Source organism: Theropithecus gelada, chromosome 14, assembly GCF_003255815.1.
Source record: "Theropithecus gelada isolate Dixy chromosome 14, Tgel_1.0, whole genome shotgun sequence".
Lineage (NCBI taxonomy): Eukaryota > Metazoa > Chordata > Mammalia > Primates > Cercopithecidae > Theropithecus > Theropithecus gelada.
Genome location: NC_037682.1, coordinates 94,115,749 through 94,141,702, shown reverse-complemented (window position 1 = coordinate 94,141,702; position 25,954 = coordinate 94,115,749). Strand labels below are relative to the sequence as shown.

At 36.8% G+C, this 25,954-nt stretch overlaps 1 protein-coding gene across 13 annotated transcripts in view; it reads right to left on the bottom strand.

Annotated features, from left to right (window-relative positions):
• The window catches only part of YAP1 (Yes associated protein 1), a 125,631-nt gene that overhangs the window by 13,636 nt on the left and 86,041 nt on the right, over positions 1–25,954 (bottom strand). For 4 of the 13 annotated variants that reach the window (XM_025356655.1, XM_025356656.1, XM_025356663.1 and 1 more), the window contains 2 exons: positions 14,046–14,227; positions 10,553–10,600 (listed from right to left, as the gene is read on the bottom strand). In XM_025356655.1, the coding sequence (XP_025212440.1) occupies positions 10,553–10,600; positions 14,046–14,227 (230 nt within the window). Of the gene's footprint in view, positions 1–10,552; positions 10,601–14,033; positions 14,228–25,954 lie in introns of all 13 variants that reach the window. The other 9 variants (XM_025356653.1, XM_025356654.1, XM_025356662.1 and 6 more) reach the window with 3 other exon arrangements.

Below are 25,954 nucleotides of genomic sequence, written 5' to 3'. Positions count from 1 at the left end.
TCTGTCTCAAAACAAGCAAGCAAGCAAGCAAAAAAAAAAAAAAAAAAACCCAAAACAACAACAACAAAAAAACAGGCCATCAGGTATAATCTTTGATTTTTCTGGCCCCTCTTGCCACCTCTTCTGCTCCCCTCAAAAGTAACTTCATTTACACTCATCATCTTTTTAACTTTTCTTGCAGTCTTATGGGGGTCCCTCTTATTTCTTTTCTATCTTCTACTTTTGACACCTCCCCAGGCTCTTCTTACAAAGTAAGAAGTGACTTTAAAAACAATGATACTACACTCGTTGTAGTCTGTCTGTGGGAGGACACATCCTCTCAATACCATGCCTTTCTTCTATATTATTTAAGACCTGGTGAAGGCACTATCTTCTTGAAGATACTCTCAGTGGTGATCCCATCTCAATCTTGAGATTGGATTAGACACAAAGATGTCATGTCTTTAACACCCTGAACACAGCACTTATCACACAATATTGTAATTATTTTTTCTGTGCCCCCTGATGGCAGAGTGAATGGATTACTTTGGAGCATAAAACAACTTATAATTCCTTGAAGAATCTATATTGCTCTTAAAATATGAGGATGTATTTAACAGTAAACTTTAAAATGAATACAATTATAGGCTCCAGATGAGGCTGATGGCTAGAGTTCTGTGACAAAACATGGGAGTATTTGAGAATATCCTAAAGACTTTCATTTGCTTTGTCAGAGAAGGTATGCTTATATTTGTAGCACAAAACAAATATATAACACTAACCTGTAAGTCATAACTAAAATAACTGAATTGGCTATAAATTTCATATTATTTTTATAACTTTTTATTTTAGCCTTTAAATAAAATTGACTTTTATTAGGTTAAAACTAGTATCCTGTGTAGACTAGACTCTCCACGTTTTTGATGCTTTGAATTTGGCCACTATGTATGTTAAAAGCCATGAAATTTTTACTTTTTACTTCATTTAACAACTGAATTTCTATGTCAGCACACACTACAGAACCAACTATGCAGATTTATAAAGAAAGATAACTTAGAGGTGTCAGTAAGCAGGAAAATCATTCTATGTTACCTAAGGAGATATCTGACCCTTTGAAGGGCTATGGAAACACTCTTCTCATTAAACCTATATTTGAGCCATGACTAAGAGTAACTTAAGGATTCACCTAAATTAGACTTGAAAGAATCAATTAAAAAAAGACACTTTACTTGCTGGTGGCAGGAGAGTGTATTATTAATCAAAGAGGGAAGAATTTGGCATGAAAACAAATATAGTCACCCTTTCATATCCATGGAGTCAACCAAGTATGGATCAAAATATTCGAGAAGAAAAATGGAAGGCTGTGTCTGTACGTAACATACACAGACTATTCTTCTTGCCATTATTCCCAATACAGAATAACAATACAGTTATAACAGTGTAACAGCTTTTACATGGCATTTCCATTGTATTATTGTAAGTAATCTAGAAATGATTTAAGGTATATAGGAGGATGTATGTAGGTTATACGCGAATAGTATCCATACAAGGGACTTGAGCATCTGAGGATTTTGGTATTCGTGAGGATTCCTGGAACCAATCCCCTAGGGGATGACTCTATAATGTAACAAGGCCAATGATACAAACAACATATATGCAGATTATGGATAGCATACTAAAGGTATAAATACTCAGCTGAGTTTTGAAACTTTCAGTTACAGGTGATTAGATATTCCAAGTAAATTTTGAAAAGTATTATTGATAGATAACTGATGTACAATAAATTTTAAAGTGCATGAATTGATGAGTTTTGAAATGTGTATACACCTGTGAAGCTGCCACTACAATCAAGATAATCATCCTCAGCCAGGTGCAGTGACTCACACCTGTAATCCCAGTACTTTGGGAGGCTGAGGTGGGCAGATCACCTGAGGTTGGGAGTTCGAGACCAGCCTGACTAACACGCAGAAATCCTGTCTCTACTAAAAATACAAAAAATTAGCTGGGTGTGGTGGTGGGTGCCTGAATTCAAGCTACTCAGGAGGCTGAGGCAGGAGAATCACTTGAACCTGGGAGGTGGAGGTTGTGGTAGCTGAGATTGCGCCATTGCACTCCAGCCTATACAATAAAAACGAAACTCGGTCTCAAAAAGAAAGAAAGAAAAATCATCCTTAAAATTTTATCCCACTACTTCTCACCTCCCCTACTTCAACCTTCAGATACTAATGATTTGCTTTTTGTCATTATAGATTAGTTGGTATTTTATAGAATTTTCTAAAATAAAATCTTACAGCATGTACTTTTTTACTTAGTGTGATAACTTCGGGATTCATTCATGTTATATCCACACAGCTCATTCCTTTTTATGGCTAACTAGTATTCCACTGTGGGAATATATTACATTTGTTTATCTGTTCATCTGGGTGGTTTCTACATTTGGGTTGTTTCTACATTTTGGCTTTGTGTAGACACATGCTTTCGTTTCTCTTGGATACTCTAAAAAATTTTAAAAACCCTAAAAATATTCTAAGTGTTTCCAGACTACTGACTACTTTTACTGCCTTTCTCATTATTTTTCTAAATGATGTGGATCAAGGCATCAATTTTATGTAAGGCCAAAATACCTTAACTACCAAAAATACATGATCTTAGCATCTTTTTTGCCTTCTGGGAAATTATATTGCTACTTACATGAGAGGAGGGAAATGTAAGAAGAGTCAATGGCTTATGGCTAGGTCTTGGTTCCATAAAAGTCCACTAAATAAAGCAGGCAAACTCTTGTTTTCTTTTATGAACCACCCTGCAAAGTTTCCTCCAGAACAAACTGGGACCCTTAGTTTTACTTATAGGCAGATAGCTCTGACTCCAAATGTGTCCCAGATTAGCTAAGATTTACAAGCTCAATGGGAAAAGCTACCACATTTTTCTATTATTACAGAAGAAAATGGCTAAAAATACTTGCTTCAGTTAGAAAAAACTATTTGACCTTTGAAATACAGAACAGAAGCATGATTATATTTTGGCTTAATTTCCTGTAACTTATTTCCGAAGTTTTGAAAGTTTGTCAAACTATTTATCCTAGTTACCTTTGGGAAAACAGAAGTTTAACAAACTTGTATTTTTAGTCCAGTATTCTAATTTTAGGCATTGTGTTCAGGATAAAATAATCCAAAAACTTCTTAGAGATAGAGGTAACTTTCAACATGAAATGTCTGAACTAAAATCAGTTTTGTAGACAATCCAATTATGTCCCAAGGCTAATGGCTCAGGATATAACTGGACTGTCTACAAAAGAGCTATGCCAGATTTACCCAATTATGAAATAATGTTGATATTCACTGAAAATGTGTTTTGATAAATTACTCTATTGAAATATAACTGGCATTCTTTTACACAGGTGTAAGATATATACAGGCTTATTTTTAAATGCAATAAAATGGAGAATTTATATAAAATATTTTTGATTAAAAATTCAGATTAATTTGACTTCATGCTTATCCATATTATTTTTTAAAAGTAACTAGCAAAATGTCTAGATAACCCTGAAACAAATTTTCACTATTTTACATCTAAAATTCTTAGTTTCCTATGGTAACTTCCCTTTCACATTTACAATCCTTTGCTAAGAATACAAGGAATTATAACACTTACTCATGATGGAAACACATGATTTAACTGTTTCTCTCTAGAAGCAGGACACCTTACAGGAGAAAACTCTTTCTCAATTGTCTAACTTCACGGTCATTCTCCTTCATGATCTGACTAGGTAAAACATGGAGTAGGATACATTCCGAAACTTCCACTTCACGTCTAAGATCTGCCTCCTGAAACCTTCGTTATCTGAGTGTGTGCACACTCATGCATGTGTGACTGTGTGGGAGGTAGAGGTTGTTGGTTTTTTTTGGCAAGACTGAACTACAAAGACATATTGTTAAGAAGGGGAGAAAAAGGCTGGCCTATTTTCTTATATAAATATATGCAATTTCCCTACCCCATGTCTAGCAATTTCCTTAAATATCAACACTATTTTATTTTCCTTATTGAACCCAATGAAACACATTATATTCACTGCATATAAAAATATTAACATAGGCCAGGAGCAGTGGTTCATGCCTGTAATCCCAACACTTTGGGAGGCCAAGGCGGGTGGATCACCTGAGGTCAGGAGTTCAAGACCAGCCTAACCAACATGGTGAAACCCTGTCCCTACTAAAAATACAAAAAAATTAGCTGGGCGTGGTGGTGTGCACCTGTAATCCCAACTACTTGGGAGGCTGAGGCAGGAGAATCACTTGAACCCACGAGGCAGAGGTTGCAGTGAGCCGAGATCATGCCATTGCACTCCAGCCTGGGTGATGAGCGAAATTTCATTTCAAAAAAATAAATAAATAAAATAAGAATTAATGACTCGGGGAGCTACCTAGTCAATGTTACTTTCTTAAAGCTATTCTGTCTTTAGCAAATACTGCATTACACAAGAGTGTATCCGTTTCTGGATGATATATGGCATAGGAGTAAGAGATTTTGCAGGGAGGGTGGTAATCAATTTGTTTAAGGAAGACTCACTTAGTGAACTAAAAATCCAAATTTAGAAAAGGAGAATAACTCTAAAAATATATGTCTTGTAAATAGTTTGCCTTAGTGATAGCAGTTTATGTCAACAATTCTAAAAATAGAAAAAAATGCCATTTCTTCCAACTGTTTAAGATAGAGGTCTTGCCATACCTCATTTTCCAACACAGCTTTAAACTATAATAGAACATTTTATTATTTCTAAAGTCATTAAAACACTGAGCCAATGCTTTACTTTTTTTAACGTTTATGCCATTTACCAAAGAAGCTTTAACTTCAGAACAACTTTTTTGATTAAAAAAAGTATACACATGGATTCGGGGACAGTTATGAGAACTGTATGATAATCTTAAACTCTGAAAAGTCACATCCAAAACAGGATGGCAGTTTGGTGTTCCCTAGCATTATCCTAGGATTCTACACTCTTTCTCACAGACTTCTGGAATTAGGCCTTTTGTAATCTGTATTACTTAATCATGGTCTCAAAGTTACTATGGCACTGTTCAAATAACAAGAAGAGGCAAGTGAAATAACAAATGAAAAAGCAAATGAAAAAACAAGTGAAAAAACAAGTGAAAAAACAAATGAAATAGCCAGTTAAAAGTGTGCAGGGTGTGAGGCTAAATCTTCCCTCTTATACAAAGTTTTCAACATACCCATTAAAAATAAAACATAATATATCCATTGGAAAACATTCAAAAAATCCATGATTTATTTAATATTAGAACTTCAAAGAGAAAGATAATGTTAGAAAAAGTATTAACAGGAATTTGAAAAGCTAACATGAAAGACAGTTTGAAAGGAAAAATTCCAAATATTTTACTTTTACTAAATTCAGGAAAAAAAATGGTTGTTGGCAATTATTTTCATAAAGGTCAGAACAATGGTATTATTTTGTTCTCATTAACTACAACTGTGAACATCTGAACCTCTTCAGTACTGAGAGGTAATGGTGTAGTACAATAACCTCAACAGCAATACTGTGGGCTTTATCATTCATTAAACCAGTGACTGACCCTGCTGTCTATTCATTACCACCCATAAGGAAAGGCAATTACACATTATTCAATAGTTGCAAAATATTTATACTGTAATTTCTATACAGACTGAAGCAATTACTTTCCCAGAAACAAAGTAATCCCATATCACTTTTGACCACCTAAATTGGAATTACACTGGCTACTGAGTTAAGATGTCTTTATACAGCAGTATTGTCCTTATTTCTGAGTAGTTTCAAGAATTCTCTAATTTTCTTTTTTTGAGGCACTCTCACTCTGTCACCCAGGCTGGATGGAGTGTCGTGGCACGATCTCAGCTCACTGAACTTCCCAGACTCAGGCCATCCTCCCACCTCAGCCTCCTGAGTAGCTGGGACTATAGGTGCATGCCACCAAGCCCAGCTAATTTTTCTATTTTCAGTAGAGACACAGTTTCACCATATTGGCCAGGCTGGTCTCGAACTTCTGACCTCAGGTGATTTGCCTGCCTCAGCCTCTCAAAGTGCTGGGATTACAGGCGTGAGCCACTGTGCCCTGCCTCAAGAATTCTCATAAGGGCACTTGGGAATGAATCTCACCCAAAGCCTTAAAAGAGAAATGAAGAGGGGAGGGGGGAGGGGAGAGGGAGATATAGCATTAGGAGATATACCTAATGTAAATGACGAGTTAATGGGTGCAGCACACCAACATGGCACACGTATACATCTGTAACAAACCTGCATGTTGTGCATATGTACCCTAGAACTTAAAGTATAATAAAAAAGAAAAAAAAAAAAGGAAAAAAAAAGAGAAATGAAGAATCTTTACTGGTAAGAAAGGGTATAAGCAAGGTTCTTACTATGGGGAAAAGCTTGTGAGCAGAGTAACAGCAACAAGGTAGCAGAGTGCACCTAGCTACTGGAAGAGTTACTGGCTTAACTGGAACCAGTGAGTGAGAAGGCGACTGACCACAGACCATGAGCCAGTTGCAGAGTTTAAACTTGATCTCATGGGTACTAGGGAACCCCAGATACCAAGAACCAAATTCTCTCTCTCTTTTTTTTTTTTTAAGATGGAGTTTTGCTCTTTTCGCCCAGGCCAGAGTGCAATGCCACGATCTGGACTCATTGCAACCTCTGCCTCCCAGGTTCAGGTGATTCTCCTGCCTCAGCCTCCTGAGCAGATGGGATTACAGGCACCTGCCACAACACCCAGCTAATTTTTGTATTTTTAGTAGAGACAGGGTTTCACCATGTTGACCAGGCTGGTCTCAAACTCCTGACTTCAGGTGATCCACCCGCTTCAGCCTCCCAAAGTGCTGGGATTACAGGCGTGAGCCACCGCCCCCAGTCCAAGAACCATATTCTTAAGCACAAGAGAAGGTAGAAGGGTTCGCACTCAAGGGGGACTATCTTTCCTCAAAGTGCTTCTCTCAAAAGACCTTGAAACAGAAGCTAGAGTGCATTCCTAAATCCACTCGCTCAAAAGGTCTCTCCAATTTACAAGTGAGCACTGATGTGTGACAGAGATACAGCTAGAAAATAGCATTAACTGCTCAATCTCACAAAGCAAAGATGTTTACAGTTTCAAAAAGTTTCTTCTGAGAATGGAAATTGCTTTTGAAACATAAAAATCTTAAGTAATCAAAATGAAATTAAAATGTTAAGTTCTTTGGCCGGGCACGGTGGCTCACGCCTATAATCCCAGCACTTTGGGAGGTCAAGGCGGGCAGATCACCTGAGGTTGGGAGTTCGAGACCAGCCTGACCAACATGGAGAAACCCCATCTCCATCAAAAATACAAAATTAGCCGGGCATGGTGGCGAATGCCTGTAATCCCAGCTACTTGGGAGGCTGAGGCAGGAGAATCACTTGAACCCGGGAAGCAGAGGTTGCGGTGAGCAAAGATCACCCACGCCACTGCACTCCAACTGGGCAACAAGGGCAAAACTCCGTCTCAAAATAAAAATAAAAATAAAAAGTTAAGCTCTGTAAGGATGAATTTTTCTAAAATTCTGCCAACACAGTGTAATAAATTAAGGTGATAATTTCCATATTTAACTAAGAAGATATATAAATGCCTTTAAAGTTTTTTCAAAATTTTACATTTCAGTATCACTAAGCCCATGGATCTTGGAATTTTCCATTAACCTCACTCATACTGATGTTAGTGTACACGAGCACAGCACCCTACAACAGCCACGTGATTTGTTAATCCTGCTGGAAGTACTTAAAGACAGCTTTTGTAGTACTTCATAAGCATTTTGAAGTTTGGTGGCTTTCCACATCCCACAGCATATGAGGTATATGATGTGTCATTAGAAAATGACACTGCTCTCACTATTGCTTGCTAACTCAGCTGCATTAATATCTATTAGAAAAGTATAACTTAAAGAACCAGTAACTTTGAACAACAGTGTCTGGTATTCAGATATTGAATGATGTCTTTATACCCTCTGTTCTTTGGGACTGAAATATCCTTTCTAGCTTTCTTGACTATTCTGAGAAACACTATTTAAAGCCATCTTCACTTAAGATATGACTCTTCTGGGCAGACATGGTGGTTCACACCTGTAATCCCAGCACTTTGGGAGGCCGAGGCAGGCGGATCACGAGGTCAACAGATGGGGACCACCCTGGATAACATGGTGAAACCTTGTCTCTACTAAAAATACAAAATATTAGCCGGGCGTGGTGGCAGGTGCCTGTAATCACAGCTACTCAGGAGGGTGAGACAGGAGAATCGCTTGAACCCGGGAGGCGGAGGTTGCAGTGAGCCAAGATCATGCCACTGCACTCAAGCCTGGGCAACAGAGCAAGGCTCCGTCTCAAAACAAACAAACAAAAAAAAAAAAAAAAAAAAAGAAGAAGAAGAAGAAAGAAAAAGATACGACTCTTCTTTGTGATCTATTTCCTGACAACTACCTTATGGTTATTTAGAAAATAACAACATGAGAAAAATATACACATGCTTTCCTCATACAAATACCTCCAGATTTCTTGATCTGAGCTATTTCAAATATAACCCTATACTTGACTTTCATACATTTAACTGTTAATTTTCCACAATTATGTCAGGTAAATATTATACATTGACAACTAAAGCATATATAACAAACCAGTATTTTAATCTCCAGCATATGCAAAGATTTTAAAAAACCTCTTTCAAGTTTTTTGCTGTGGTCTGGGCAAATCTAAGTAATTACCACTAATCTTCACATCTTAGAAACTTTACTACTAACAAGGCTCATCTTTTCTAAAGCTTTACTATTTAAAAAAATCTAAGAATTCCTAATAATTTTAATAACAGTAAGGATTTACTTTTCTATTGAAGTATGAAACAAAGATCAAGAAGAACTTGACTATTTACCAGATTCAGGGTATAAGACCTTGGGAAAAAAGGAAACAAGTTCAACATTTTTATGGCATGGAGGAGTTTTTACCTGAATCCAAATCTCCTTTGAGTTAATTTCTGCTCCTATATTAGTTTCTATTTCATTTATCATGAATAAAAGTCTTCTTTCAGAAACACTTCAGGCCTGGTGTGGTGGCTCACGCCTGTAATCCCAGCACTTTGGGAGGCTGAGGCAGGCGGATCACGAGGTCAGGAGATTGAGACCATCCTGGCTAACATGGTGAAACCCCGTCTCTACTAAAAAATACAAAAAAAATTAGCTGGGCGTGGTGGCGGCCGCCTGTAGTCCCAGCTACTCGGGAAGCTGAGGCAGGAGAATGGCATGAACCCAGGAGGTGGAGATTGCAGTGAACCGAGATTACGCCACTGCACTCTAGCCTGGGCGACAGAGCGAGACTCTGTCTCAAAAATGAAACAAAAAGACAAAACAAAAAAACAAAACAAAACAAAACAAAACACAACACTTCAGAGAAATGGCAAAGAAAAAAATGGCTTCATGTTATAAAGACCCAATGCTATGCTGCACTTCACAGTCAAATGGGATATTAGTGCCCCCTCATCATAAGAATGTCTATGCTTGACTTTGGTGAAGATGGGTTATTATGAGTTACCCCTTGCTTGGTCTTTTGATGAATGGAGGCATTTATGAGACAGATAAAGAAGAATAGAGATTTTCCTTCTCACAAAATTAACTGGTCTCTATGAAGACTGTATCTGACTTTTATCATCATGGTGCCCCAATGGACAACTTAACAGTATCCAAAATGAGCAGAATTTTGCCAACTCCTACTTCTACAGCAGATTCTAAAACAATGTACTTATTTAGCCTAGTGCAGAATAAGCTACATAGAATGTGAGGCATTTTATGGTTGCTTTTGCCCCAAGAGAAGTAGAATGATCCTCTGGCTCCCAATTTCTTCTAATCTTGCAGACCCCAAACACCTAAAATCTTTTTGGTTTTAAGAATGAGATTCTTCCCACAAGTCAGACAAGTGCCTGTGTTAGAAGAAAAAATGGCCACAATCTTTCCTTCTAAATAAGATGCCTTCACAACCAGGGCTCCCTGGGGTCCATTAGAGAATGCTGATAAAAGCCAACAAGAAAACCTGAAACACTATCCAGGCAGACCCTCTCCTGATAATTTTGATGTTTTTCCTTTAGAATGTCCACTAGAAAGAATTTTTCTCTTCCACATAGTATCATGACTAAAATTTCCTAAACTAGCCTACCCAAGTAAGTACTGCTTTTGTTACTGTTCAATTTATTAATTCCTTTAAATCATTACACATACTATTTAAGCTATTCAAATAAAAATTAGACATACCTAGAAGCTGATAGGATGTACGACTGAGACACAATACATTTAAATATAGAATAAAAAAGACCTCCATGGAATCAAAACAAACAGAAACTCCCTAGGAGGAACAGGGAGGGAGCAGACTGTGTAGACTTTCTTGGAAGGGCGATGTTAACCTCAGTATCAAAGATGGCTCAAAGTTATACTCTGGACTAATGTCCAATAAGGATAGGACCCTGGAATGTAAGTTTATCTTTCCTAATTTAATATCTTTTTTTTTTTTCCAGTGCTAAAACATCAGATAAGAGCCTACCTGACATTTTGGAGAATTTGCTGTGCTGGGATTGATATTCCGCATTGCCTAAGAGTAAAAAATAAGATGGATAAAAATTACTTTAAGCCACATGGTCTGGCTGTGTAGGCTGACTTACAAATTGTATCCAGACATATCACCATAGCACAGAATTCCCAAGCTACCCAAGAAGAAGCAGACTGAGGAAGACAGGAGCCAATGGAGTCACCATATAACAAAACTGGAACCTCAGAAGTTTTTAACAGCATTGAGGATAGGACAGCAAGACTTTAGGTGTCAGAACTAAAAAAAATTTGATATTGGTCACGAAGGTTCTTTGCTTCTGAGTATTAGATAAAGCAGATACAATATATTTGATGTTTCAGTGGTAAGATAAACTATCAATGGAAGAAGTTCACAGGAAGCCAAAAGACTTAAGATACACTGAATTCATTGTGATTACTTTAAAAAAAAATCCAAAAAATAGTCTATTAGTATGAGAATAGAGCAGGTCTGTCAACTTCAACATAAGAAAAGACGACACAGTAGGTAGTAAAGATGAAACAAAGAAGTTACCTTTAAAGGAAGTGAAGCTATTCTGTCCAGGACCCATCACCCAGAGTAAGATTGAGAATTAAGATTTAGGGAAATTCTTTGAAAGTAGAGTTTTACAAATAGCAGCGTTTGCCCACCAAAAAACCCCAGGATGATCTATGGCATAAAACAAAATGGCGAATGGCCCCATTTCTAGACTTTACAAATTATCTTAAAAACAGTAATGATTTTAACATTAGTAATTAAAGAACTGTTTTTTAGTTTTTTGATTTTGACAGTTTTTATTCATAGTGAAATTGAGACCTGTATTTACTCAGAACAACTACTACTCGGTAACAACAAAATGAAAAACAATGAAAATAGGTTACATAAAACATTTTTAAATTGCTTTATTTTTTTCTATTAGCCACATAATTATATTTTTGATGGTTCTACCGTGTTCTAACAATAGCAGGTGAAACATCTTCTTTATGGTAATTTGTTAGAAAGTCAGAGGTACAATAATGCTTCCTTTCTCCATCTTTTTTATGTCAGATAAAGAAACATTTCTTTCAAGATCACTTTATAGGGGCCAAAAGGAAAACTTCCCCTCTGCTCTCTAAAGGTTCGCTGAAAATGAACTAATAGACAAATTAATTGGAGAAAAGGGCATACAAATTTATTTAAAGTACCCAAGTATGGGGGAAATTGCAAGAGAATGATTACCCAATAACTAAGTTCCAGATACTATATAATACCCTTCTTCACAGGGGAAGGGAACATGAGGGAAATGAGGCCATTTTGAAGGGCAGTAAATGATTTGTAGGAAGAATGAATGGGCCCAGTGCTCAGACAATGGTTAGTAAATAATTCTCTTTGGAAACTGAATGGGATCTGAGAACAGACAATAGTCTGGGCAAAGTTCCTCTGAGCTTTCTAGGTGTGATATTTAATTTTTAGTCTTTTCCTCTGTCATACAAGTTTCAGTCTTCTCTGGTTAATGAAATTTTGGGGAGGGGATCAACGGCAATTGTATTCCTTTTTGGGGGGTCTGGTTTCTAGGTAGATAAAGGAACTTCAAAGAACAGCCTCATCCTGTGCTTTGGGAGAGAACTTGAGGCTGCTTCCTTAGTTTAGTCTGTCAAAGAATCATATTTTGTAGCATCATTTTCTGGGCCCCAACAAGTTCCTGACATCATATGTTGGCACATACTGTCTTACTCCTTCTATCAGGGTTTACCTTTCATGCCAATCACACTAGAGCTGTATGGACAGATTACCGACAAAGCACAGTTTAAAAGTGAGCCTGTCTCAGAAGCCATGGCTTAATTTAACTCCTTAAATACCAGTTCCTCAAACCCCAAATCAGAGTTCAGGTAGTACTGAGTTCATATATTTTTACTGACACTCAAGAGATACTTTTAAAATATAGCCCTAAAAAAAAAAAACAAAAAAACAGACCTTTAAGTGCCTACTTCCTGGTAACAGAAATGTAGACTTGTGTTTTTTTTTTTTTTTTAGAGACAGGGTCTCACACCATGTTGCCCAGGCTGGTTTCAAACTCCTGGGCTCAAGGAAGCCTCCTGCCTCAGTCTCCCAAAGTGCTGGGATTAGAGGCATGGGCCACCATAAGCCACCATGCCTGGCCGAGTATGATGATTTTTAAATGTTTATACTTAGCATGCTGTGATTTAGGTGGGGAAAAAACAGCATAGATACATGTATTTTATGTATGTAAACAGAATATCTCTGGAAAAATGAACAAAAAACAAAAAACCTAAGAAACTCATAGTTATTCAGGCCCCATAGGAGAGAACCAGAAAAACAGGGAAAAGCTCTTATTTTGAGTCTACTTTCACCTTTCGTACATTTATCACTATTATACCATGTTTCTATTATCTATTCAAAAAAATTTTATATAGAAATTAAAAAAATATCTACACTACTTAACAAAAGACCTTATCCCCAATATCTGAACTTAGATTTAACCACTCTGAAATAAGTAAAAATTAATGTTGACATTAATTATATATATGAGGAACATAAAGACCAACAGTACCTTCTAGAAGAAAGCTGATAGAAATGGTGATTAAAGGGCTTCAAGCTCTCTACTGCTATGTCCTACTTTTCCCAACATAAAAAAACATCCATAAGCAGGTCATTTTAAAGCACACTGGCATCTTCTAAACTTGAAGATAACTTTTTTATTTTTGAGACAGGGTCTCGCTCTGTCACCCAGGCTCGAGCGCAGTGGCACAATCTTGGCTCACTGAACCTCTGCCTCTGAGGCTCAAGTGATTCTTGTGCCTCAACCTCCCGAGTAGCTGGGATTACAGGTGTGCGCCACCACACTTGGCTAATTTTTATATTTTTAGTAGAGATGGGGTTTCACTAAGTTGTCCAGGCTGGCCTTGAACTCCTGGCCTCAAGTGATCTGCCCACTCTGGCCTCCCAAAGTGCTGGGATTACAGGCGTGAGCCACCGCACCTGGCCAAAGGTAATATTTATTTTGTTTTAAATGAAAATTCTTAGATTCGGTAATACTGAAGTATATTTCATTTGAGAAATGTCACATTGGTGTATCCCACCACATAAGTTATTAATAAAGGATATTTTCTCCCAAGTGATGTTCTAGAATTTCCCCTTTAGTGAAATCCTCAGAAAAACAGCAATCCATAATTCCATGTAGGTTAGAGAAAGCATCCTTGCTTCCTTCACTTTTTGCTCAATTGCAATGACCATGACCAAAACAGCTCTTCACGATACAGGTTTCCAAGTCACATCCCTTGTAACCTGATCAAAGGCCATTCACAGTCACGAAACTAAGACAAGGACAGGGCTGGATAGAATGCTTCTGTGTCGCTCAGTTTTACAAAGACAACATTCCTCTGTAACTAATAAATGTTAAAATGCAATCTGCCCAACTTTAAGAAAACAAACCCCAAAAAGTGGAAGGCTGGTTTCTAACCTGTGGCCTCACCTGCCGAAGCAGTTCTTGTTGTTTCAGCCGCAGTCTCTCCTTCTCCATCTGAAGTTGCTGCAGTCGCATCTGTTGCTGCTGGTTGGAGTTGCTGCCACCCATGACGCCCCCCTGTGGGCTCTGGGGAGCCAGGGGTGGTGGTTGTTTCACTGGAGCACTTTGACTGATTCTCTGGTTCATGGCTGAAAAGAAAAAAAAAATCTGTCCTAAAAAACTAGCAAAGGAAGAAAAAATGATAATTTAATTATTCAAAAGCAATTTGGGATATTCAATGTAGCTTTTCTGGGCAGGAAGACTGGAAATAACCTAAAAATCCATCAATATTACAATGACTACATTAATTTATTATTACTGTTGTCACAAGATACAAGGAAGTCACAAGAGAAAAGAAACAAGAGGTAGTTTTAACAGGCAATGATGATAAGGAATAGTTTCTAAGGACTTACTAAATTAAAAGCAAGGTAAAGTGTTAAAAAAAGAGGGGAGGGAGTGGGAGTGAATATATATTGCATATTCAGAGAATATAAAAATTGATGAATAGCTAAGAAGCAACTAACATCTTTTGGTTCCAGAGATGAGAAACTAGGTGACTAAAGGACAAAGCTGGAGAACCTTATTTATAACTTCTGAAGTGTGAATGATGTAAATTCATTACTTCTTATGAAATATAAAAATGTAATTAAAAATTCATCCACAAAAACTAAGACAAAGCATTCCAAGCAGCAAAGCCCATGAAAATAATCAGCCCTTAATATATCCACATACACATCCCAATAAAGCAAGTAGATTAAAATGATATGATGCTTGCTCATATCAAGTTGAGTTCACAAGTATTTGGATGACACAGATTTGTCTCATTTGACACCACGGCACACACAGCACAAAGCCTAGATAGCAAAAAAAAAAATTTTTTTTTTGAAGCTGTAATACACTATTTGGTGGTCAGAAACGGACTGGGTTTTCATACTGGTGAATTTCTGTCACTGATACAACACTGATCAAACTGTGGATTAACCTCAGTGGGCAGAGGGAAGTTTTATGTGAAAATGTTAGTAAAAATAATAAACCTTTTCAGATACATATTCGACTTAAGTTGAAATTTTGGGTCACTCTTTCTACTAAATGTTTAGTACACATTGACTAAAGAAAACCCCAGGTCCCAATGGCTTTGTAGTCATTCAAGGAAGAAATAACACCAATCTTACACAATCTCTTCCAGAGCATAACAAGGATAGAATATTTTCCAACACTTATAAGGCTAGCATAACCTTGATACCATACAAGGATATTAAAAGAAAGGAAAATTACAGGCCAATCTCTCATATAAACCTTGCTACAAAAATCCTAAATAACATACACTGACAGCTCTTATAACTTAATGGTCTCCCAGTCACACAGCAAACCCCTCGTGATTTTTAATGTGTCCCATTATAACAGACTGGCTGCTTGGTAAATGCCATTTCTTCTTGGAGACTACTTGAGGAAAAACCTCACAAAGCTGAGTCCATCCTATACATTAAAAATTTTCTTCTCTCAAGGAATTGCCTGGGAACGTTTCCATATTGTCTACTGACGTTTCCTGCCTGATTCTAATTTTTTGTTTACAAATTTATATGCTCCCTCAGACTGAGTGCCAGAGTATGGGCCATATCCTAGTCATCTACGTGTCCTCAATACCTAGCACAGCATCTGGTACGAAGTGCGTGCTGAAAAAATACTGAGCCATTTCTACATAAATTGAGTAGTTTCTCACTGAGGCAGAAACTATTTAAGACAATAGAGAAGTCCTATTAATTTCTCTTTAGATTACCACACTTTTTTTTTTTTTTCCTTTTCTGTCTTACTATGTTGCCCGGGCTGGTCTCAAACACCTGGCTTCAAACAATCCTACTGTCTGTCTCTCAAGTAGCTGAGACTGCAGGCAAGCACCATACCTGGCTCAGGACTGCCCAATTCTTCTATCAGGCTAGCATAGTACCGAGACAGAACCAAGGATATTACAGAGAGGAAAATTACAGACCAGTCTCTCTCAGAATAATGCCTTGGTTCAATCCAATCTTCTCAGCTACCTGTTAATATAAGATGACTGCATTATTCACTTAGTTCCCTTTTTTCTGCTCTTATTTTTTTCCCTCCAGCTTTTCTGTATTTCATTTTCTAACTTTTAAGTTGAACTTAATTCATTTCAATCTTTTTTTGGAAGACTTAAGTCAATTAATTTACCCTTAAGTCCTGCTTTACCTGCATCCCACATGTTTTGAAATAGTATAATTCATGACTGTTCTATTCCAAAAACGTGTAATTTCTATGGTGACTTACATTTAAGTCCATGAGCTATTTAGGAATATATTTTTATGTTTCCAAACATATATTTTACATTTTGAAGGTAATTTCCATAAACACAGAAAAGTAGAAAAATTAATACAGATAATGAATCCTTGTATACTCATCACTCGCGTTCTTCCCAATTGTCAAAACCTGGCCAATCTTTTTTTACCTCTATCCTCAACTACTTTTCAGCGCCAATTATGTTCAAGTGAACAATACAGCATTTTACCCATAATTTCAACATATATTTCTAAAAAGATGGGGCCTTCTTTAAAAAAAGAAAAATATAATTACAATACCATGATTACACTATCAAAATTTACCAATTCCTTAAAATTATCAAAAGTCCATCCCATGCCTACACTTCCCTATTATCAAGGGAATTATTATTATTTTTACAATTGGCTTGTTCAAAACAGAATCCAAATAAGATCCATACATTGTATTTGATTCATAATCCAAGACTTCTTTAATAACATGGTTCTGCGGTTTCTGGATCATCAGGAGGAAGAGCACCTAGCAACGTTTTAGAAATGCAAATTCATGGGCCCTGACCCAGGGCTAATGAATGAGAAACTATGGGATGAAGCCAGCAATCTGTGTTTTGACAAGCCCTCCCAGTGACTTTTGATTCATGCCAGCACTCTGAGGACCACTGTTTTAATACACAGGTTCCCCCTTTGTTTTTTCTGTCATTTATTTGTCAAAGAAACTGTGTCATTTGCCTCATAGACTTTTCTACAGCCTGGACTTTGCTGACTGCATCCCCATAGTACTATGTAGCATGCTTTTCCATTTCTTGATTTCTGTAAACAAGTTCGAATATAGAGGCCTGATCACAATTTTTGGCAAGAATACTTCACTGGTGGAACTACATGAGGACAGAAGGCACAAGATGACTGTCTTCATGATAAGGATGGATCAGTGGTGCAGACGTGGCAAACCTATTATATCCACTTTAGGTTATTTTCACCCAATGGTTTTTTAGCAACCACTGATTTTTTAAAACCTAAACCCATTATTTCATTAGAGGTTACAAAATGATGGTATCATTCCTTCCCATGTATTATTTGAAGTTCTATAAGTAAGAATTTTTCCATATTAAGCATTTCGGTACCCTGAAACATAATTTGTACAGGTAAGGTACAGAATAAATGTTTGATTCATTCCCTTTTTGTGTATATTTTCAGGATGATGAGTTGGTCCCAGAGTCCTCCCAAAGGTAGCCAATAAGGGTTTTAAAAAAAAAACATCGGCCGGGCGCGGTGGCTCATGCCTGTAATCCCAGCACTTTGGGAGGCCGAGACAGGCGGATCACGAGGTCAGGAGATCACGACCATCCTGGCTAACATGGTGAAACCCCGTTTCTACTTAAAAAAAAAAAAAAAAAAAAAAAAAGAAAGAAAAAGAAAAAAAATTAGCCTGGCATGGTGGCAGGTGACTGTAGTACCAGCTACTCAGGTTGCTGAGGCAGGAGAATGGTGTGAACCTGGGAGGCAGAGGTTGCAGTGAGCCAAGACCATGCCACTGCACTCCAGCATGGGTGAAAAAGTGAGACTCTGTTTCAAAAAAAAAAAATCATTCTGATACTCTGCTACCTAGAGCAAAGGGAATGCAATCATTATGAAATCACAGATTTTAAAATATGTTTATGATGGGTTTTAATCCAGCACAGTTATTCTGATCAATGCCCAAAGTGTGCCATATTTGACCAAGGTAAGCCCTTCAAGCTGGATCTTTTTGCTATGGCTACAATGGGCTTGGTCTACTTCCTTGTTTGCTTTTAGGCATAAAAAGATGTTCCAAGGTCATCTAGTATATTCCCTGCCCCAAATTTTAGTCAGCCTTTTTTGAAGCAGCCCTGATTTCTCTGACTGGGAAATGGTATTTAAAGAACATTAATCTGGGTACTAGGGAGTACCTATTATTATTTTGTTGCTTTTTTGTAACTATTTCTAGGTGGTACTCTCCTTCAGAAAATGCATATTTCCAATTCAGATTTAGGATGCATGGTTTTCACTTTGATTTTATAACAGCTATTTTTTCTCATGCTGAAAAATTGGGTTCTAACAACATTAATATGTATTGTCCTCTATATATATGCAATCATCTAAAAACAACATATTATGATCACTAAAACGATTGAAGTTTCAGATTGCTTTGCAATTTTATCTCCTTAAGATATTCCATTAAATACATAAAGTAAAATCACTGTGCTTTAAAGTCACCTGAAATTATTCTTCTATAATTAGCCAACTACCTGAAATACAGGTGTACTTGTGCCATTCTGCTTTTGAATTTCAGAGATGGGCTTTATTTCCCACCCACTTCCTCCTACCTCCAATAGGTAACAGATAAACTGTATTAGTGTTTCCTTTACTCTACTCTTAAAAATGTAAGCAAACACATACACATCCCTTCTTCTTTGATATATGGTAGCATACTATGGATACTTCCTTCCACTTTGCTTTTGTCTTTCTAACAATACAACCTGAGATAACTCTAAAGCAGTATATAGAGATTTTCCCTCATTTTCCTATTGACATAGCTGGTTAATATTCTATTCAACCAATTTCCTATTAGGTTTTCATTATCAGTAAAGAGTACTGTACAGAATATACTCATACATAATTTTGTATTTCTGCTACTATATCTTTGGGTAGATTTCTATATGGGAGATTGCTTAGGTGAATGTTAAAAGCATAAATAATTTTGCTAGATATCGCCAAATTTGCACCACCGCCCCACCCCAGGAGTTGTACTTTGATGTATCCTCACTAGTAATGTTAACAGAGTGCTTTTTCTGCCCCCAAAGCCTTGCCAATTTTGGGTTTCTGCCAATCTGAAAGATGAGTAGTATCTCAGTATGATTTTTGTTTTTGCTATGTCTTATTATACAATCTATACACGAAGGGTAAGAAATCTGTATCTGTGATGTAAGTCACAAACAATTTTCCTCAGTTTATCATCTTTTTTTCTTGTTTTTCCTAAGAACTTGGTCTTAGCCCGGCGTGGTGGCTCACGCCTGTAATCCCAGCCCTCTGAGAGGCTGAGGCAGACGGATTACTAGAGGTCAGAAGTTCGAGATCAGCCTGGCCAAAATGGTGAAACCGCATCTCTACTAAAAATATAAAAATTAGCTGGGCATGGTGGCAGACACCTATAATCCCAGCTACTCCGGAGGCTGAGGCAGGATAATCACTTGAACCAGGGAGGCGGAGGTTGCAGTGCGCTGAGAGCGCACCACTGCACTCCAGCCTGGGCGACAAGTGCAAGACTCTGTCTTACAATAAAAAAAAAAAAAAGCTTATTTAGTCAAATTTATCAATCTTTTTAAAAATCTGAATTATGTTTTCTCACTTTCAAACTAAAGAGAAATTCACCCATTTTAATTAAAAAACTATAGTTCTCATTTACTTGGCAACTCAATCTGATCCACTGCAATTTATTCTGGTGTATGGCGGGAATGGATCTAATTTCATCTTCTTCCATATGGCTAACCATTAGTCCCAACACCACTTGTGTTACAGTGTATCTTTCCACTCATCTTCTTTATCATAGACTAAATTTTGACATTTTGTTATTTCCAGACTTTTTATTTTGTTTATTAATCTAACTAGTCTTATACTAGTACCACAGTACTGCCTTTATGTTTATACTATATAAACATGTAAGTTATATATATGTATATAAACATATACATTATTTAGTATGTACAATATATACAACAGTACAACCTTAGTAATATGTTTAATAGCTGGTAGGGCAAGACATGTTTTTTGAAACTAACTTTTTTACTATGAGTTTAAATTTAATTGCATTGAGGTTTAAAAAACATAGGCTATATAATATTGATTCTAGACAATTTGTGACTCTGTGACTTGACATGTGGTCAATCCTTGTAAATGTTTGTCCTAGGCCAGGGCCAGGTCAGCTGCACGCCTGACTTTTCCCATTGACCTGTTTTGTGTGTCCTCTTCCTTATTAACACTTTTATTAACAGTTCTTCTCAGGAGCCAAATGGCCCCTAAACCTGGCAGGCCTCTAGCACTACCCACAATGCTTTATGTGGTTTTATTTTCTGCCCTACATACATATTTTTTATTCATACTCTAGTTGTGTCTTTTTGGTTATCTTGTTTTAATATTTTGTCTGGAAGAGAGAAAGGATGTCAAAACACAACATATGGCTCCAGCTTGTTCAAAGCCTTATTAATCGCATATGGGAAAAAAATCATACTTATTAACTCAGGAAGACTTAGGAAATGGCTTTATAAGAAAGTAAATGGCTAAAAATTTCATCCTTATAAGTTAGTTTAGTATTTTACAGGGCAATGGATAGGAAAAAAGCCAACAATTTTTGGGACCTAAGATTTGCCAGGCATCAACAACCTCATTTAATAAAATTGCTCTTTTCTGTTACCAACATATTTACATAATTGACAGGTATCATAGCATATATAAAAAAACATAGCCTTTAGAGTCAAATGAACTTGAATTAGAGTTGGGCATACTAATTCAGTAATTCACTTAATCCTCGGTTTCCTCATCTGTACCAAGGATACTGACATCTCCATTTGAGTTATTATGAGGACTGATTATTCTATCACACACCTGGAATAGTGGGTGCTCCATAAACCTTAGTCTCCTCTCTTCTCCAGAACTTCTTTCAAGACTCTGACTCCAACAGACTAATTCCATATTTTGATGATTCCTATACCTCTCTCCTCCTCCTCCACAAACACGCACAGACATATACATACATTCTCTTTCTCCCTCCTCCTATTTTATCATACCATTTACTGTTTCCAAATATCCCTATGATTCACAAAGACATGCATGTTTATCTTTCCTACAAGGTCTAAATAGAAAAAAGATGGGTAGTGGAGATTGAGCTAAGGACATAAGGGGATCCTTCTCTTTTGGTGAAACATCTTCTTGGTGTTTCAATATAACACTCAACATATTTCCACATAGAGACATTTTAAAAGTGTGCTGTGCCAGGTTTTATAGCATGAGTTAAATATGAATTGGGCAACTGAACTGAGATTCATCACATACAATGAATATATCATAAATTGAGGCCCAAGGCAAACAACTACTGGGGAAAAATGTTTTTGGTTCCAAGCAATAAAAAAGCAAAACCCCAAAAACCTGCTATAAAATAGCCCATCAGTAAGCTGAGGAGTGTTGGAATTATAAAACTATTGATTTCAGAGCAGATTCTAGAGCTAAACATTGTTAAATACTTCATCTATTAAGAAACATTTGGATAAGCTTTTGAGCTTTCCACACTATATTTTCATTACGTAACATAACATTTTTATGAAATAACACACATTCTTGGTAAAAAAAAAAAAAAAAAAAAAAAAACTGAATAGTAATAAAATTGCACAAAGATAAAGTGGTAAATAGCCTTTGCTTCTCACCAGTTTCCCAGAATTAGATACCATAAGCAGTAATCATTAATGACAATAGCCAATGCTGATGGCAAACTGAATTGGTTGGTAAGGTCTTTTTCAAATCTAAGCTTATCTGACTATTCAAAACCATGGAACAGGAAAAATAGGATATCAAAAGATGAAGGAAGAACCAGTCCACAGAATTAAACAGAAACTTGCACAAAATTATGTAAGAGAAATACTCTGATGACTACTGTCAGCACTTTTGGCTGTGTTTACCTAAATGTTGTTACCTATGGATACCAGCAGCACTACAAGGTTTCCATATAAAGAACTCACTTAAATGACCAATTCAAACAACCTTGTTTATCTACTGAAGCTGGGATTTATTCCTCTCCAGAAGCATCCTGTTCTTTACCTTCTGAGTATCTTAAGCCTTTCAACAAAGCACAGAGCAGTGCACCCACATGGGGTGCAGCAGAGACCTCACAAGCAGGCAAGAAACAAAACCGGCTTTGTTTCCTGGGGAAAGGGGGCAGGGCAGCAAGAAAAGAAAAGAATAGCATTACCAACTTCTTCCTCTGGCTATCAACTATTGAAATCCCAATGTTTCCAGTTTTAAAAAAATTTCTAAAAGGTAAAAACAAAACAAAAACTCCACAAAATGTCAGAATTTTAAAAATTGTAATCTGCTATGTTTTAAAATTTATACTCTGTGCTTCTTGCACTACGAATAGTAACTGTTTCAAGTTTTGCTTAACAAATCAGCCCTGACAGCTTTATGGTAGAAAACCAATGACTGAGCAATTACTGAAAAATAAGGGACTACGTTCTCAAAAATAAATGAAAGGGGTCATCACCATAGGTTTTTTCTCCAAGTTTCATTCTAAACATGTGAATTTCCAAACTTCAAACAATTTTTAGATTTACATGATTTGTAACCTCTAAACTTGGACTGTAACAATGTACTACAGATTTGTTAGTCATAAACTTTCGAATAATGAATTTAATTCTAGTAATCTTATTGGGTATACATTTAAAATAAGAAACAATTCTTAAACTATTAAAACATTATATCAAATCTCCCACAAGAAAAGCTTTTGTCTAGTATTTTTTTCAAATCTCAGACACTGCATATTTCCGTATTAGCACAGCTATATTAATTTGTTCAAAACATTCAGAAACAAAATTTGGGTTTTCCTCATACCTATGAGTATACTCAAAACTACAAAACAGTAGACTTGTTAAAAGAAATTAAGGTTCTTCTAAAAACACAAACCAATAGGCCATCTGTGGGTCTTAAAGCAATAAAAACAAAACACAAAACACCTATTCCTGGCTCTTAGCGTTTACTGCATGACCTAAAGGAACTGAATCATCTACAGAGAGTTGCTATAAAGTGGCATAATCTACTTAAACATAAATACTTAAAACATAATCTACTTAAACATAAAATGTAGTTTTTCAGTAAAAAATTGCTTACTTAATTCACACTGAAAAGCTGTCTTTTACAAAAAAAGGAAAAGACGGGAGACCTAACCTAATGACTGAACACATCTTTTTATGATCAATATACAAAAGATATTTCCCAACTAAGCTATATACCTAAATGACATCATGCCTAGAAATAATTTTTTCTCTTTACTGAGATAATTTACCCTTGTTACATGTACTGTCTGGTAGTCCTTACATATTCACAGAATTGTACACCCATTGCCACTAATTTCAGAACATTTTCATCACTTCAAAAAAAAAGTCACAAAAACAAAAACAAACCAAAAAACCCTATATCCATTAGCAGTTCACTACCTACTGCCCTTCCCCGCAGTCCCTGGCAACCACTAATCTACTTCTGCCTCTATGAATTTTCCCATTCTGGACATTTCTAAAAATGGAATTAAGCAATATATGGCCTTTTGGGCCTCGCTAGTCTCATTTATAATGTTTTCAAGGTTTAGCCATGTTTTAGTATGTATCAAGCACTGCATTCCCTTTAATTGCCAAATAATATTCCATTACATGAATATACCACATTTTGTTAGTCCATTCATCAACTAATGGGCATTTGGGTTATTTTCACTTTCGGGCTATTTATTATAAAGTAATACTGCTGTAAACCCGGATACAGGTTTTTGTGTAGACATATGTTCCCAATTCTTCAGCCTCTGTACCGAGGAATGGAATTGCTCGATCATATGGGAATGTTATAGTTAATGTTCTGAGGAACTGCCAGCCTATTTTCCAAAGTGGTTACATCATTTTTCAATCCCAACAGCAATGTATGAGGATTCCAATTTCTCCACATTCTGGCCAACATTTGTTATCTTTTCCAAAAAACTTTAGCCGTCGTAATGGGAGTTAAGTGTTATCTCATTGTGGTTTTGGTTTGCATTTCCCTAATGATCAATATGTGGGGACAGTTCACCTGCTCTAACATCCTACTCTAGGTTTTGTCACAGGCCAAGTAACCTCTCCATCCCACACTCTGCACTTCTTTCCCCGACTTCTGGTACCAATTTACTCTAGTAGTTTGTTCTAGTTTGCTGTTAATAAAAACATACCCAAGACTGGGCAATTTACAAAGAAAAGAGGTTTAATAGATTCACAGTTCAGCATGGCGAGGTCTCAGAAACTTAGATCATTGCAAAAGGGGAAGCAAACATGTCCTCCTTCACATGGCGGCAGGAGAGAGAAGAATAAGTGCTCAGCGAAGGGGGAAGCCCCTTATAAAACCGTAACATCTTGTAACAACTCACTAACTATCTGAGATGAGAACAGGATGGGCGAAACTGCCCCCCCATGATTCAATTATTTCCACCTGGTCCCTCCCAGAGCACGTGGGGATAATGGGAACTACAATTCAAGATGAGATTTGGGTGGGGACACAGCCAAACCATTTCCCCAGTACCAACTCCCAGCCTCCCCAAACTGGATTGACGTTTTCACATCTTTAGCTGTTCAAAAATACTGTTAACAAGTATCAATACTTTCATCAATTCAACTTCCCCCTCCTTCAAACATAAAAGTTCATTATAATGTTATTTTTCAAACAATACAATCATGAATGCAGCTAAAGAAAACAAAAAGAAATCCAGCAGAACATTTTCTCCTCATCACCTCATCAAGCAGTTTAGGGCAGGACACAGGGTTTGGTAAATGAGGTGAGGCAGAAAAGGGAGAATGTGTTCTCATTAGCTTTCAGCTCTCTTTGTCCCCAGAACACAACTAGACATTTCCCCCCACTACAAAAACAAAGTTTAAGGTCCAGTTAGGAAAGAAAGTTCAGATAATGAAACTGTAGAGAAGCAGCCAGACATGGTGACTTGCACCTGTAATACCAGCTACTCGGGAGGCGGAGGCAGGAGGATTTCTTCAGGACAGGAGTTCAAGACCAGATTGAGCAACACAGAGACACACCGTCTCTAAAAAACTAAAAATTAAAAAAATAAAGAGAAGGGGCATTATCTTTTAAAATATACTTGTCACTATGAATTCATGTTACATTAATGAATAAACAGTTCAATTATAACACTTTATTTCTAATTTTATTTATTACTAGTAAAGCTCTTTCACAGAGGGGAATTTGTAATGTAGAAGTGATGCATACCTCAGAGTTTTTACTGAAAAGCACAAAAACTGCTCTGAAATTTGACTGGCGGCTTCCTATGTGCCTTTTTGCAAAACCCCCCTTGACCACCCAGGTGCAAGCAGGTTCCCACCACCCTAATTCCTGTCACCCCACGTTGTTTAGCACCCTTTACCGTACTTAACACATTTGTAATGATTTATTTACTTGTTTAGTAGCATGTTCCTCCCCACCCATGGCTAGCATAGTGCCTGGCACGTAAATGGCACCCAAACTTTTGTAGCATAAATAAATAAATCCTAAAATAGTTTCTCTCCCTAGTTAGGAGGATGCTATTAGTAATGCACAGGAGAATCTCCAAGTTGAAGCCCAGTCCAGAACGAGTTCTAAAATGACCTTAGCAACTAGGGTAGCAGAACAAAATGAGTATAAAACAAAACAAAACAGAATCTGAACTACTCTCCTTCTAAATAACTCCAATTACTTTTCAACAGAAATTTGACCTTTCCAATAATTCTATAATCTCTTTTTTTTCTTATATCTGAATCTTTGGGTTGGTACAAAAAGGAGCAAGCAACACTAAATGCCTCTTCT